The following is a 12148-nucleotide window of genomic DNA, read 5'->3' as shown; positions in this document are numbered from 1 at the left end:
GCCGCCCCCTGGTGGGCTGAGCTGGCTACACACACACACCACACTCTCTCTCTCTCTCTCTCTCTCTCTCTCTCTCTCTCTCTCTCTCTCATAAATAAAAAAAAAATAAAGTTTGAATAGAAATGACCATAAGTGGATTACCTCATTCCTGTCACAGAAAGGAGCACTTTCAACATTAATCATGTTTGCCATAGGATTTTTTTGTAAATTCTTACTTTCCAAGTTATTTAAAAAAAAAAATAGACATAGAGGCCAGTGAGATAGCTCAGTGGTCTAAAGTGCCTGCTTAGGCAAGCGTAGGGGGCCTCGGGGGCTGCAGTTCGACTCCGAGCACCACATGCGGCACCAGCCCTGCCTCCAGGTGGGCTGAGGCAGCCAAAAAACAAACAAATTAATAAATAAAATACTGGGGCCGGGGAGAGAGCTCAGTAGAATACACACATGCCGGGCAAGTGCAAGGGCCTGAGTTCAATTCCCAGTACCCTCCCAAAAGATCACATGAACTGACATGAGTCTGTTTAATTTTTCTGTAGCAAATTCGAGGTCACAGAAAAACAGCAGAAGGTAGGGATCTCCCCTGTTCCCCGCATGCCCACGACCGGGGGACACTGGCCAGTCGGTGCCCAAAGCCCGAGGCCACAGCTCACCTTGCTGATGTGTGTCCTGCAGGGTGGCCATGTGTCAGTGGGGACCCCCGCCCCATCACAGCCACAGCCCTTAGCTGCCCCTCTGTCCCCAGCAGCCCGTCCACCACTCCCGTCTCCAGCTCTGCTCCTTCTGGGCATCGGAGTGGAGACTGGTTTTCAGCTCGTTCATGCCAGCAGCTTCCACTTAGTTTCGTGTGCTTGTTTCCCCTCCTGACAGAGCAGCGGATTTCTTTTCACCACTGAATAATATCTCAGACACTGACTTTAAAAGAACGCTTTGTTTTTTCTGCACATCTAAACAGCTGCCCACATTTTCATCTCTGAGCCTTCAGTGTAGCTCATTAAAAGTATATTTCAGGGGCCGGGGAGATGGCTCAGTGGAATAAGCACTTCCCTGGCCAGCGCAAGGGCCTGAGTTCAATCCCCGGTTCCGCAAAAAAAAAAATAAATAAATAAATAAAAATAAATAAAAAATAAAAATAAAGCACTATGTTCACACATGCTTCTGAGTTAATCCGAGTTGTTGGTGAGGAGACGTCTGTCTCGCTTTACACTTCGTCGAGTGGGACAGTATGAGCCCCGCGCTGGCCTCCCTGCGGACTGGCTCACGCCGGCCTCCCCAGCTGCCCTCTGGAGAACAGGCCTTGCGGGCGGGTTACCTGCGGCTCGAGTGCAGGCGGAGTTGGCCTTGCACACGCGAGGCCTGACATCTCCCTTTACACCAGTGCCGCCGCCGCCGCCTCCTCCTCGGTCCTTTCGGGGCTGAGAAGCCTTGTGGTTGAGTCCGTTTTACATTTTCCTAGGAATGGACCCATTCCAAGTGGGTCAGCTGGGTCTTGTTTGAAAATGTCGTCTCCGTGTCTGTAACCTCTCCAGCATGCATAGACATTCCCCTTTCTAGTCCTGATATCATGAATGTGCTTTTTTTCTTTGCTAGACCAAGCAAGCCAGATGTGTGTTTAACTGGCTTGTTTCCCTGGTTTGCTCTTCAGAGAGCTTCAGAACACCCACAAGCAGTAACTTCTTTTTTTTTTAAACATTTATTTATTTATTGTGTGTGTGTGTGTGTGGCCAGCTCAGCCCACCAGGGGGCGTGGCTGGCTGGCATGTGGTGCTGGGGATTGAACTGCGGTCCCTGTGCTTTGCCAAGCTTGTTCCAAGTAGGTGCTTTAGACCACTGAGCCATCTCGCCAGCCCCACAAGCAGTAACTTCTGTATCTGTTTTGTTTGTCTGTTGCCCAGCATGAAGAACTGAATCTGCTTAAAAAGCACTCTCACCTGGGAGAGGCACCCCGTGCTGCAATTCCAGCACTCAGGAGGCTGAGGCGGGAGGGTTGCTAGTCTGAGCCCAGCCCAGTTAATTAAAAAAAAAAAACTTTAAAAAAATCTATTGAAAAAAAATTAAAAGGCAGAGGGGCTGAGGATACAGCTCAGTGTGAAGGCCCTGTGTCCAATCTCCAGTACTGGAAAAAAATGTTCCCTTCCTTTACCTATTGGCAGTGAGCGGCTAAGTCACTGGCTCTGAGCTGCCCTGTCCTGGTTGGGACTTAGGCTATGAAACTTGCCCCGGCCTCGCCTGCAGAGCTGGCTCTCTTCAAGTACTTTTCTTTCCTTTATGTTAAGACCACTTCTCGGGCCCCCAAGTCATTGAAGTGGGGTGTCATGTGGTAGGCTGGGCTCTCCTGAGGCCTCCTGACAGTTTCCTGCCCTTCCCTGCCCCTCCTCTGATGCTGGCTCCCACCCAGGGCTCTCTCAGCAACCAGGACCCCCTTAGGCTCCAGCAGGGTCGTTGCCTTTCTGGCCGGGTGCCGGTCTTTCCCTGGGCCCTGGAACCTCTGGTGGACAGTGTGCCCACTTGCTGCCCTCCACCCAGCCTGTCACCCACCACAGGCACAGGTTGACTGGTCTATCTTTGCTCACCTCGCTGACCACTCTTGTGCACATAAATGCATGCTTTACCCCACTTTTAAATTTCAAGCTGAGACAGCAATGCATGCGTGGTCCCAGGGCTGTGTGCACACAGCCTCACACCCCACCTGTCGGCACCCTGGGCATCTGTGGGGACGAGGGGCTTCTTCCCTCCCAACACGGGCTCGGAGATCCAGTCCCCCACTGCCTTGCAGCCCCTGGGCCTGGAGGTCCTGGGCACCATTCCTAATCCCTGGGGACCGCCCATCAGCAACCCCTCTATATTTGTGTATTTTGTGACTGTGAGCAAAATGAGATCATGCATGGTACAGAGTATTAACCAGTTGGATGTAATCACGTATTTTGAGATTGGGTTTGGCCCCAGCGTTTCCTGGAGGTTCCCACATGGTGTCGCCCCTTCCTTTTCACCACTAAGTAATATTCTGGAAAGAGGCTATGTGCCAGGATCTTGCCGGGCACCCTGAGAGAGGTGTCATCATAGTTCCCTGTTGCATAAAATATATGAACTGACATGAAATTTCACACTCCAGAATGAAAATAGCTCATTTCTCCGGCCTGCGGGAGCTGGGGTTCAGGTCTATACTGCAGAGAAGGGGCTGCGCTGAGCCTGGACTCCTTCCTGCTAGGGACCTCAGTTTTCCCCGAGCCCTCCGCAATCCAGGTAGGGAAGGAAAATGCTTTACCCAAAGTCACCTGACCAGGGCTGGTGAGATGGCTCAGTGGTCTAAAGCACCTACCTAGAACAAGCTAAGCTAAAGCACAGAGACCGCGGTTCAATTCCCCAGCACCACATGCCAGCCAGCCCCGCCCCCTGGTGGGCTGAGCTGGCCACACACACACACAAATAAAATTAAAAAAAAACAAAAAAGTCACCTGACCGAAAGTCATCCCCTCCTTACAGCGACACTGAAGCTGTGCTGTTGACTAGTCACCAGCATGCGCACACCTACCATCAGCCACCTACCTCTCAGGCTGACCTGAGACTTGAAAGCAGCCACCACGCTGCCCCCAGAGGCTGCATCAGGGACACCACTCGGCGTAGTGCGGCGGTCTTGCCTGCAGCTGCCATTTTGCCACACCCAAAGACCAAGGCTACAAGTCATTGGTGGCTGAGACTGGTGGGCCTCCTGTGGACATCGGTCTGTCCCCCTCCCCTGGCTCTTTGTGTTTTCTACTTAGAAACAAGTTCTTGCTAAATTCCAAGCCGTTCAGGCTGGGCTCACGCCTGCTCCCAACACCTGACCACCCAGACTGTGTTGTAACTGATGCTGGACCTGGTGACCCCCTCACTCCGCAGGGAACTGAGCCCCTTCCTGTCCTGCCACCTGAGACACATTCAGCCCGCAAGTCCCACGCAGGCCTGGATCTGCCGTGGACGGCGCGGATCTCACATTGTCGCTGAAGCACCGCTGCTACTTACTGTGCCGAGCAGAGGCGGGACCAGACTGGCTCTGCAGCCACCACCACGCAGCTGCCTCAGGGTGGCTCTCCCGTGGCCCCTGCGCCGCTTAACACACCTCTCGTGCGTTCACAGTAGGATGCGCCTGGGCTGTGATTGTCTGCCTGCCTCCAGATCTGCTCAAGTCTTCTGCTTTCAGCGGTGTCCCCTTAAAACGGCTTCATCTGAAGCGCTCTAGGCCGGCTGGCAGCTTTGTCTGTAACTGCTGAGTTTATACGCACAATTGTGAATACTGACACACTTCTACCATTTGATTCTGTGTTTCCTGACTCACCAGTACTGGGATTAAACACAGGGACTCTGCATTGAGTCCCAGCCCCTTCCCCTTTTGTACCTGGAATCAAACTCAGGATCTTGTGCTTGCCAGGCAGGCCCTGTGCTCCTGAGCTCCATTCCCCACCCTTACTTATTGCCTTTTATTTTTTAAATTTTATGTGTGTGTGTGTGTGTGTGTGTGTGTGGCCAGCTCAGCCCACCAGGGGGCGGGGCTGGCTGGCATGTGGTGCTGGGGGATCGAACCGTGGTCCCTCTGTCCCTCTGCTTTGTTAAGCTTGTTCCAAGTAGGTGCTTTAGACCACTGAGCCATCTCACCAGCCCCCCTATTGCCTTTTTGAGACAGGGTCTCACTATGCACCTCAGGCTGGCCTTGAGCTCACTTTGTAGCCCAGGCTGGTCTCGAACTCTCAACAATCCTCCTGCCTCAGCCTCCTAATGCTGGGATTATGGACATGCACCACCACGGCCAGATTTATTTTTTATTTTGAGATGGGTCTTACAAAGCCACTGAATTTTCCAAACTGGGCTCAAGCTTGCAGTCCTCCCATCTCTGCTCTCTGGAGTGCTGGGATGACAGCACTGGGGATGACAGACCACCACATCTAGCTCCCAACTTATTCATTCTTCAGGCTGAATTTCTTTCTCGCTTTGTCCACCACTCCTGCCCCACTTAGGCAAGCGCACACTGTGTAGCTATTTTTTGGGGGGAGGGGCAGAACCGGGGATTGAACTCAGGACCTTGTGCTTGCCAGGCAAGCGCTATATTCTACTGAGCTGTCTCCCTGGCTCCGCTACTGTTTTACTTGGCTCTTCCAGGTACTGTAACAGACACTCCTGGACTCAGCGGTAGCTGATGTTTGTGAAGAATGAGACCTCAGGGCACCTCAGTGATGTCACTCCTGCCGGTGCGTGCCGTCTCTGGAGCTTTTTACTTCCAGCCTCGCAGGGCTTGGGGTTGGTCAGATACCCTGCTCTTCTTCCACAAACGGGTACTACCGTTTGCTCATCTCCTCTCATGGTTTAAGATCTGACCAGATTACTCCATGTCTCTTCCCTGAAAGGGCGAGGCCTGGGGGCTGGACTTTGCCCGGGCCTCTGGGACATGGCCGCATAAGCCAGGCGGCTGCCCTTCGCCCTGGCTGGGCTGCTGTGCTCACAGGCAGCTGCTGCCGTGCCAGAGCAGGAGGAAGCTGAGGCCACACAAGGGGGCCATGTGTGCGCCAGCCTGTGACGCCCTGCCACCGACCTACACTTAGCGCAGGCTCTGCAACAGGGAGCCGCTGCCCTGAGCACAGTCGCCGGTGTGGCCGTTAGGCCCTCAGTGGGCAGCTAGCCTCAGTGATCCTCCTGCGTCAGCCTGCAGAGCTGGGATGACAGGCAGATGCCACCACGCCCAGCACCCTGCCTTTTTGCTTGTCTTTCCCTACCATCTCCTCTTAGGTTCCTTTTGTGGTAAACTGTAAACACACACACACACACACGTGTGTTTTGGCACTGGGAATTGAAACTCGGGACCCTGCGCTCGCCAGGCCAGCGCTCGTGCCTCTGAGCTGCACCCCAGCCTATGCTTGCACACATTGCTTCCACTCTGCACATGGCTTTGCCGGGTGTGGACCTTGTGCTGAAGTCATATTGCTGGGCCTAGCAGGCCGCTTCTTTGTAGATGGTTGTGCACTATTTTATAACCTCATGAAGGATGTGCCCCTCCCCTTGTGGTCCTGGGGACTGAACTGAGGGCCTCTGCACTGAGACATATCCCCAGGTCTTTTTACTTCTATAAATTTTAAATCATGGTATTGCTAAGTCACTCACTTGGACTGGAACTTGCAGTCCTCCTGCCTCAGCCTCCCAGAGTGCTGGGATTAAAGACGGGTACCACCATGCCCAGCCTACTGTTGTCACCCTGGGTGCCTCAGACTGCCAATGGGAGTGGACACTTGGGATGCTGCCTGCCTTGCCCAACCTGCGGTGGACACTCCTGGATGTGGCATCTCAGAAAACCTGCAAGGACCTCAGTCCACCTAAGCCCTCCAGCTGGGGCGCTGGCCTTTCTGAGGGGCTCCAGGGCGCACACTTGGGGTTGTGTGTGAGCCTGCATGTGCACATTCTTTTTATTTACTTGGTACAGGGTCTTGATGCGCACCTCAGACTCACAGTGATTCTCCTGTCTAGCCTCCCCAGCACTGGGACGAGAGGAGCGTGCCACCATGCCCGGTTTCAGGGCCTGCACAGCACGGGATACAGTACCAGGGACTGAACCGAGGTCCTCATGCTTGCTAGACAAGCGCTTAGACCTACACGCTATCTCCCCACCCATGGATCTAGCACTTTCACTCTCAGTGGTCTATACTGCCAGCCCTTAGTTCTTCAATTTTGAGACAGAGTTTTGCTAAGTTGTTCAGGCTGGGCTTGAACTTGCAGTCCTCCTGCCTCAGCCTCCCCCAGTACTAGGATTACAGGCACGCACCACCACACACGGCACACTGTCCTCACTGCACGAAACACCAGCCAAGTGGGACTGCATTCCCATCACTGCCGTCCGCCAGCTTGCGTCACCACCCTTCAGCTGAAGGCCCAATGTCCCCTGGAGGTCTGTTACCCCTGGGCACCCTCTAGGCCTGCAGGTGCCATGCATTAGGAGTAAACTGGCCACCTCAAGCGCTACTTCGCAGAGCACAAAGCCCCAGCCCAGGACCGCTGAGAGGTGGGCAAGGTGCCGAGGGCCTTGAGGGGCACTGTGGCTATTTGGCGCAGCCCGGCCTGCTGAGGCAGGACCCGCCGGAGGTGCACAGAGGATGCAGTCGGCCCTCGGTCCTGGAAACCTCTTGCTTGTGTTTGCAGACCCTAAAGGCCACTAGGTGGCCTCAGACCTGGTGGGCAGAGGGGACACTGCCCCAGGCAGGGAGAGGCCAGGCTGAAGTGGACCTGGTGGATGGGGAGGCACTGGTACACCTGTGGCTGGGGCGCCCTGTGGCCGAGGTCAGCTCAGATGTGTATGATTCTGGGAATTCAAAATCAGAACGCACAGAAACAACTGGAAAATGTATTAGACGAGCAGAAAGTTTCCTTTGACCCGCAAGAAAACCAAATCAAACGCACATGGGCAGATGATGTTCGGGCGAGAACACAGCACTGTGACTATGTGGCTCCACCACCTTTATCTGAAAAGATCCGCGAACAACAGGAAGTGGCTGGACCCTGGCAGAGGCCCGGCCACAGGGCCCGTGGGGATCTCGTGAGACTGAGCCTCAACCCAGCAGGCTGAGTCACCTGGGGGTACTTCCCCCCGCCCCGCCGCCGCCTGCCAGGTGCTCCCCGGCTTGCACCCCTCTGCTCTTTTACCTCACCCACTCTGGGAGGGAGCAGCTCCCCAGGCCCCACCCCACCTCACCTTGGGGGCCTGTCGGGGGCCTGGGCATGGTGGCCCGTGCCGTAACCCAGCAGTCAGGAGGCCAGTCAGAAAGACTGCCTGAGCTACATGACCAGCTCAGAGGGCAGCTTGGGCTACCGGCCAAAACTCTGGTTCAAATAAAATAAAATAAAGCCAAGTCAGGCATGGTGGTACACACCCGTCATCCCGGGAGGGAAGCCGAAAAAGGCTGCAAGTTCCAACCAAGCCTGGACAATGTGGAAGACCCCCATCTCCAAATGAAAAAGGGCTGGGAATGCAGCTTAGTGCCAAACCCTTGGGTTCAATCTTCGGTACTGTTAAAAACAACAACAACAAAAACCCCTCTAGGGCCTGGGGTCTGCAGGAGGCAGGCAAGCCACTCAAGCCTGCCCCAGCGCCTGCCAAGACCCCTTCCCAGCCTTGGCCCCATCCTGAGTCCCCCAACAGGCCAAGCAGTGCCCTCCTAGAGGGCAACCGACACCCAAGTCTGCTCCTATCTGAGCCACAGACACCGTGTCTTAAGGGCCTTGGTTGAGGAAAGGGATCTGTCCCTGAATCCCCAGGCGTGGGTGTCCAGGTCCGAGTTCACCCTGCCCCTCACGCAGCGGCCGCATGCGGGTCGGGGCCGGTGTTCCCTTGTTGCCCTCTGCTGGCCATTATTGGAAGCACAGCCTGGAGCGCCCGCTTTTCCTAGAGACCTGGGAAGGATCGCAGGGTCGGGGCAGGAGGGGCCAGGAGAGCAGTTGACATGCCCTCTCTCCCCAGGGATGCCTGAGATCTGGGAGGCAGAGCAGGGTCCCCCCTACCCACCAACAACGGCTGGAGCAGCTTCGGCTGTCACCCCATCCAGGTCAGAGCCTGGGGCCAGAACCGACTATCCAGGCCGGGTAGGAAGCCAGGCTCTGAGAGGAAGTGGGGCTCCCTCGGGTCCCCAGCTGGCCCGGCTAGATGAAGGTGGAGTCCAGGGGCCCTGCCTCCTGCTGGCTGAGTGCCCGGGCCTCGAACAGCTGCTTGATGAGCGCCGTCTTCTCCTGCTCCAGCTGTGTGATTCGCTCGCTCTTGTCGGTCACCTCCTGGGTGGGTGGGCGGGCGGGCGGTCAGGGCTTGCTGGAGCCAGGCCCCAGGGCCCCTGCCCGCATCTCACCTGGGTGAGGAGCCGGTTCTGCTCCTTCAGCATGAGGATGGTCTGCTGCTGCCAGCTGGGGGCTGAGGGCGAGGCAGGGGCTGGGCTGGTGCCCTGCGGGTAGGGGCGGTGTCATCCAGGCCTCTCTGGGGTGTGGTCTTGGGGACAAGGGCCCCAGGAGGCGGGAGCACTCACCGTGCCTGCACAGGCGGCAGCCAGCAACTCCCCCAGGCACCGCGCCACCTCCTGCACCTTGGGGAGCAGGCAGCCCAGTGGGCGGGGGCTCCCAGCAGCCCCAAATTCCTGCAGAAAAGCCAGGGAGTACAGGGCTGTGGACGGTGCCCAGAGCCTGGGGGCCCCGGGAGCCCCAGCGCCAGCACTCACGGCGCCCGCGGTGCTGTGGCCCAGGCGGCGCTGGCGTTCTTGCACTCGCTGCAGCTGCTGCTGGTACCAGTCGCGGCCCCGCGCCATCATCTCCAGGCCCTGCAGCAGCACGTCCTGCTCCTGCTCCAGCTCCTTCACCTGCTTTAGCTGCGGTCCGCAGGTGTGGCACACATACACTAGTGAGCGCGAGTGGCCCACAGCACAGCAGCCACACAGCCCTTACTCAAGCTCCCCGGGGGGAAAAGTGAGCCAACCGTTAAGTCCGCATCCCTTGTTGCGGGGTGCACTGGCCAAGGTCAGGGCCTCATGGCCTCTCTCTGCCTGGCCTTGGCTAGATCTTCAGGGGACCAAGGTCTCTAGAGCTGACCAGTATTCCCGTCAGGATCCCCAATCCCCTGGCCTCCAGTCACCACACCACACGCAGAGCACCGCCCCTCTCTCACCAGGCCGCAGTCCACTCCATTGGTGATTGTGTGCCTCCGACGCTCCCCTCGGGCCCGTGGGGCCCGCCGGGCATCCCCCACATCCACCTCAGGGGCCCTGCAGGCCACAGCACCTGTAGTGGACAGGCAAGGTCCTGGCTTTCCTCTGGACCCACTCCCGCTCAGTTTCCCAGCCCACCCCAGATCCCCCAAGTATCCCTGCTGCTGTCCAGCTCGGGGGACCAGTGCTACATGAGCTGCAGTCTGAGCCAGCCCCGCCCTAGGGTGGCCTGCCTGTGTCCTTCCCCCTCTCCATGCCTTGGTGAGCACTGAGCTCCTCCACACCTCGAATGTCCACATCTTGGGGACTCAGAGGCTGCTGGGTAAAGGGTGAGGTGTGAGAGGCTGTGTGTACTCAGGAGCTGGTGCAGGGTAGTGCGGGTGGCTGGGAATGGTGGCAGCATGAGGGTGGTGTAGAGTTATGGAGCGAGAGCCTCCATCTACAGAAGGGGGTGCACATGTGGACTACGGCTGCCTTCCTCAGCCTCCCAGCTCTACCCCTGCCCAAGCTCAGCTTGAATCTACACCCCAGGGCCTGGCCCGGAGGAGGGGTGCCACAAGGGCTGGATTCAAAGGAGTGAGAGAGAGGTTCAGCCTCCAAGTGGGCCAAGCACCTTCCTGTCCCAGCCTGCTGTGCTGCGTGACCAGTAGAGATGCAGGGGGAGGCGCAGGGTCATGGCACTGTGCAGGGAGTGGCAAGCAAATGCACTGGAAGGTGATCTGGTCCACAGGAGGAAGCCTGGGCCTGGGGAGAGGTGTTCATCTTGGAGGGCTTTGCTGGGAAGGGTGGTCGTGGGGCTTCTGATGTGGCACCCCAAATGGCACCTGTCAATCAAGCAAGACAGCCCTTGTCTGGGCTGAGTTTGCCTGGGAAAGGTGCAGCCAGAGCCTGGCCTGTGGCCTAAGGGGGCCTTGTGTGAATGCCGCCCAGGAGTGGGCTGGTCGGGGTGTGGTGTAGGGCACAGGGCGTGCAGCTGACCTCAAGCAGCCAGGCTCATGGATGACCAGGACCCCAGACTTGGGACCAGCTACACACAGAAGCCTACCCTACCCTAGCAACAGGGAGGCTGGGCTGGCAGGTGCAGAGGGAACCCAGTGGGGAGCAGAGCTGCTGCATCCGTTCCTGGGGGAGAGCAGGGCCCCTGCAGCTGCAAGTGCCAGTGATGAAAGGGCTGGAGAGAGGCCTGGTCAGGCCAGCAGAGCGGTGGGTGGCAGCAGAGGGACTGGCAGCTGCCTGGTGGAAAGGCTGCACCTGGAAGGGCTGAATGGGCTGCGGGCCTGGGGCGGCCTCAACCTCCTCTGGGAACCCAGTGCCCACCCCCAGCCATAATGCAGCTCCTGTTCCCCGGGCAGGGGTGGGGCAGACAGGGGCCCTTCAGCAGTCTCCAGTTCCTGCCGACTGCACCGAAGCAAGAAGAGCCTGCAGCGAGTCCCCAGAGAACACGGTCTGTGTCCCTGGGTGGCATCTGCTACAGCCCAGCCCTGCACAGGGTGTAGGCCAGCCTCCACATACACAGCTTCTTTCTGGCCCTGGCCCAGCGACCAGGTGTCTCCCTAGGTCACCTCCCACAGCTTTTATCTGCTGGCCCTCAGGGCCACTGTGGCCCACAGTGGCACTCTGGCTTCTCAAGGGATGTGTGGCTGCCTGAGCAGTCAGAGATGAGGCCAAAGGGCAGTGTCCCAGGTGGTGGGGTGTCCTGCCTCAACACGGGGCAGTGTCCGGGTGCCCTCTGGGCCTCAGCACGGGGTAGATTCCTGGTGGGGGTCTGGAGCTACCCTGCTCACAGGAGCTAGCGGCCTCTTAGAGGCTCCGAGTACATGTGGACCGGCCGAAGCTCCTTTCTTCTCCGGGGACTGCAACCACTGTGCCCCTCCCCTGTGGGCGAGACTGACCCTGCTGTCCCCCCACGGGCGAGGCAGCCCTCACTCACCCGTGTCCGCGCTCGGGGGCCGCGCAGCGCCGGTGGGGCAGGGCGTCGCCTCCGCGGGGCCGCTGGGCCGCGAGCCCGGGGGCAGGGGCTTCCTCTCCAGCACCAAGCGAGGGTCCCCTGGCCGGGTGGGGGCGCGCGCCGGGTCCCGCGGGCCGCCTTCGGTGCCAGGCAGCGAGGTGCGCAGCCCCGCCACGAAGCGCTCGAAGGTAAGATAGCCGCTGGCCGGGGCGGCGCGGCGCAGGCCCTCGAGCACGCCGCGGGGCAGCTCGCGCGCGTCCGCACCCTGCCAGCGGGACTCTATCTCGCGCACGTGCACGTAGCCGCGCCGCCGGTCGTCCAGAATGTCGAACAGCGTGCGCAGGCTCTGCAGGAAGGCGCGCGGCAGCCCCTCGGTGCCAGGCGTGAGCGCGGCGGGAGGCCCGCGGCCCCGCTCGGCCGTAGCAGGCCCAGCCATGGGAGCCCGGGTCGGCGGCCCGCGCGGCCGGCTGCGGAGCAGGCCCGGCCAGCGGCGGCCCGACAAAAGCTG

The 12148-nt window shown here is 58.6% G+C and overlaps 1 protein-coding gene across 1 annotated transcript; it reads right to left on the bottom strand.

The window, feature by feature from the left end:
- Window positions 1–7817: 7817 nt before the first annotated feature.
- Sapcd2 (suppressor APC domain containing 2) lies at window positions 7818–12148 on the bottom strand. The gene is made up of 6 exons (XM_023700470.1): window positions 11623–12148; window positions 9653–9765; window positions 9210–9356; window positions 9021–9128; window positions 8847–8939; window positions 7818–8775 (listed from the first exon to the last, which is right to left on the bottom strand). Exons 1-6 carry the CDS (start codon window positions 12074–12076, stop codon window positions 8647–8649), a joined length of 1044 nt encoding a protein of 347 aa, XP_023556238.1. The 5' UTR covers window positions 12077–12148; the 3' UTR covers window positions 7818–8646.

The sequence above is a fragment of the Octodon degus genome, unplaced genomic scaffold (genome assembly GCF_000260255.1).
Source record: "Octodon degus isolate 3935 unplaced genomic scaffold, OctDeg1.0 scaffold00123, whole genome shotgun sequence".
Classification (NCBI taxonomy): Eukaryota; Metazoa; Chordata; class Mammalia; order Rodentia; family Octodontidae; genus Octodon; species Octodon degus.
The sequence above is the reverse complement of the archived record's forward strand: the minus strand, read 5'-3'. Positions and strand labels throughout refer to the sequence as shown.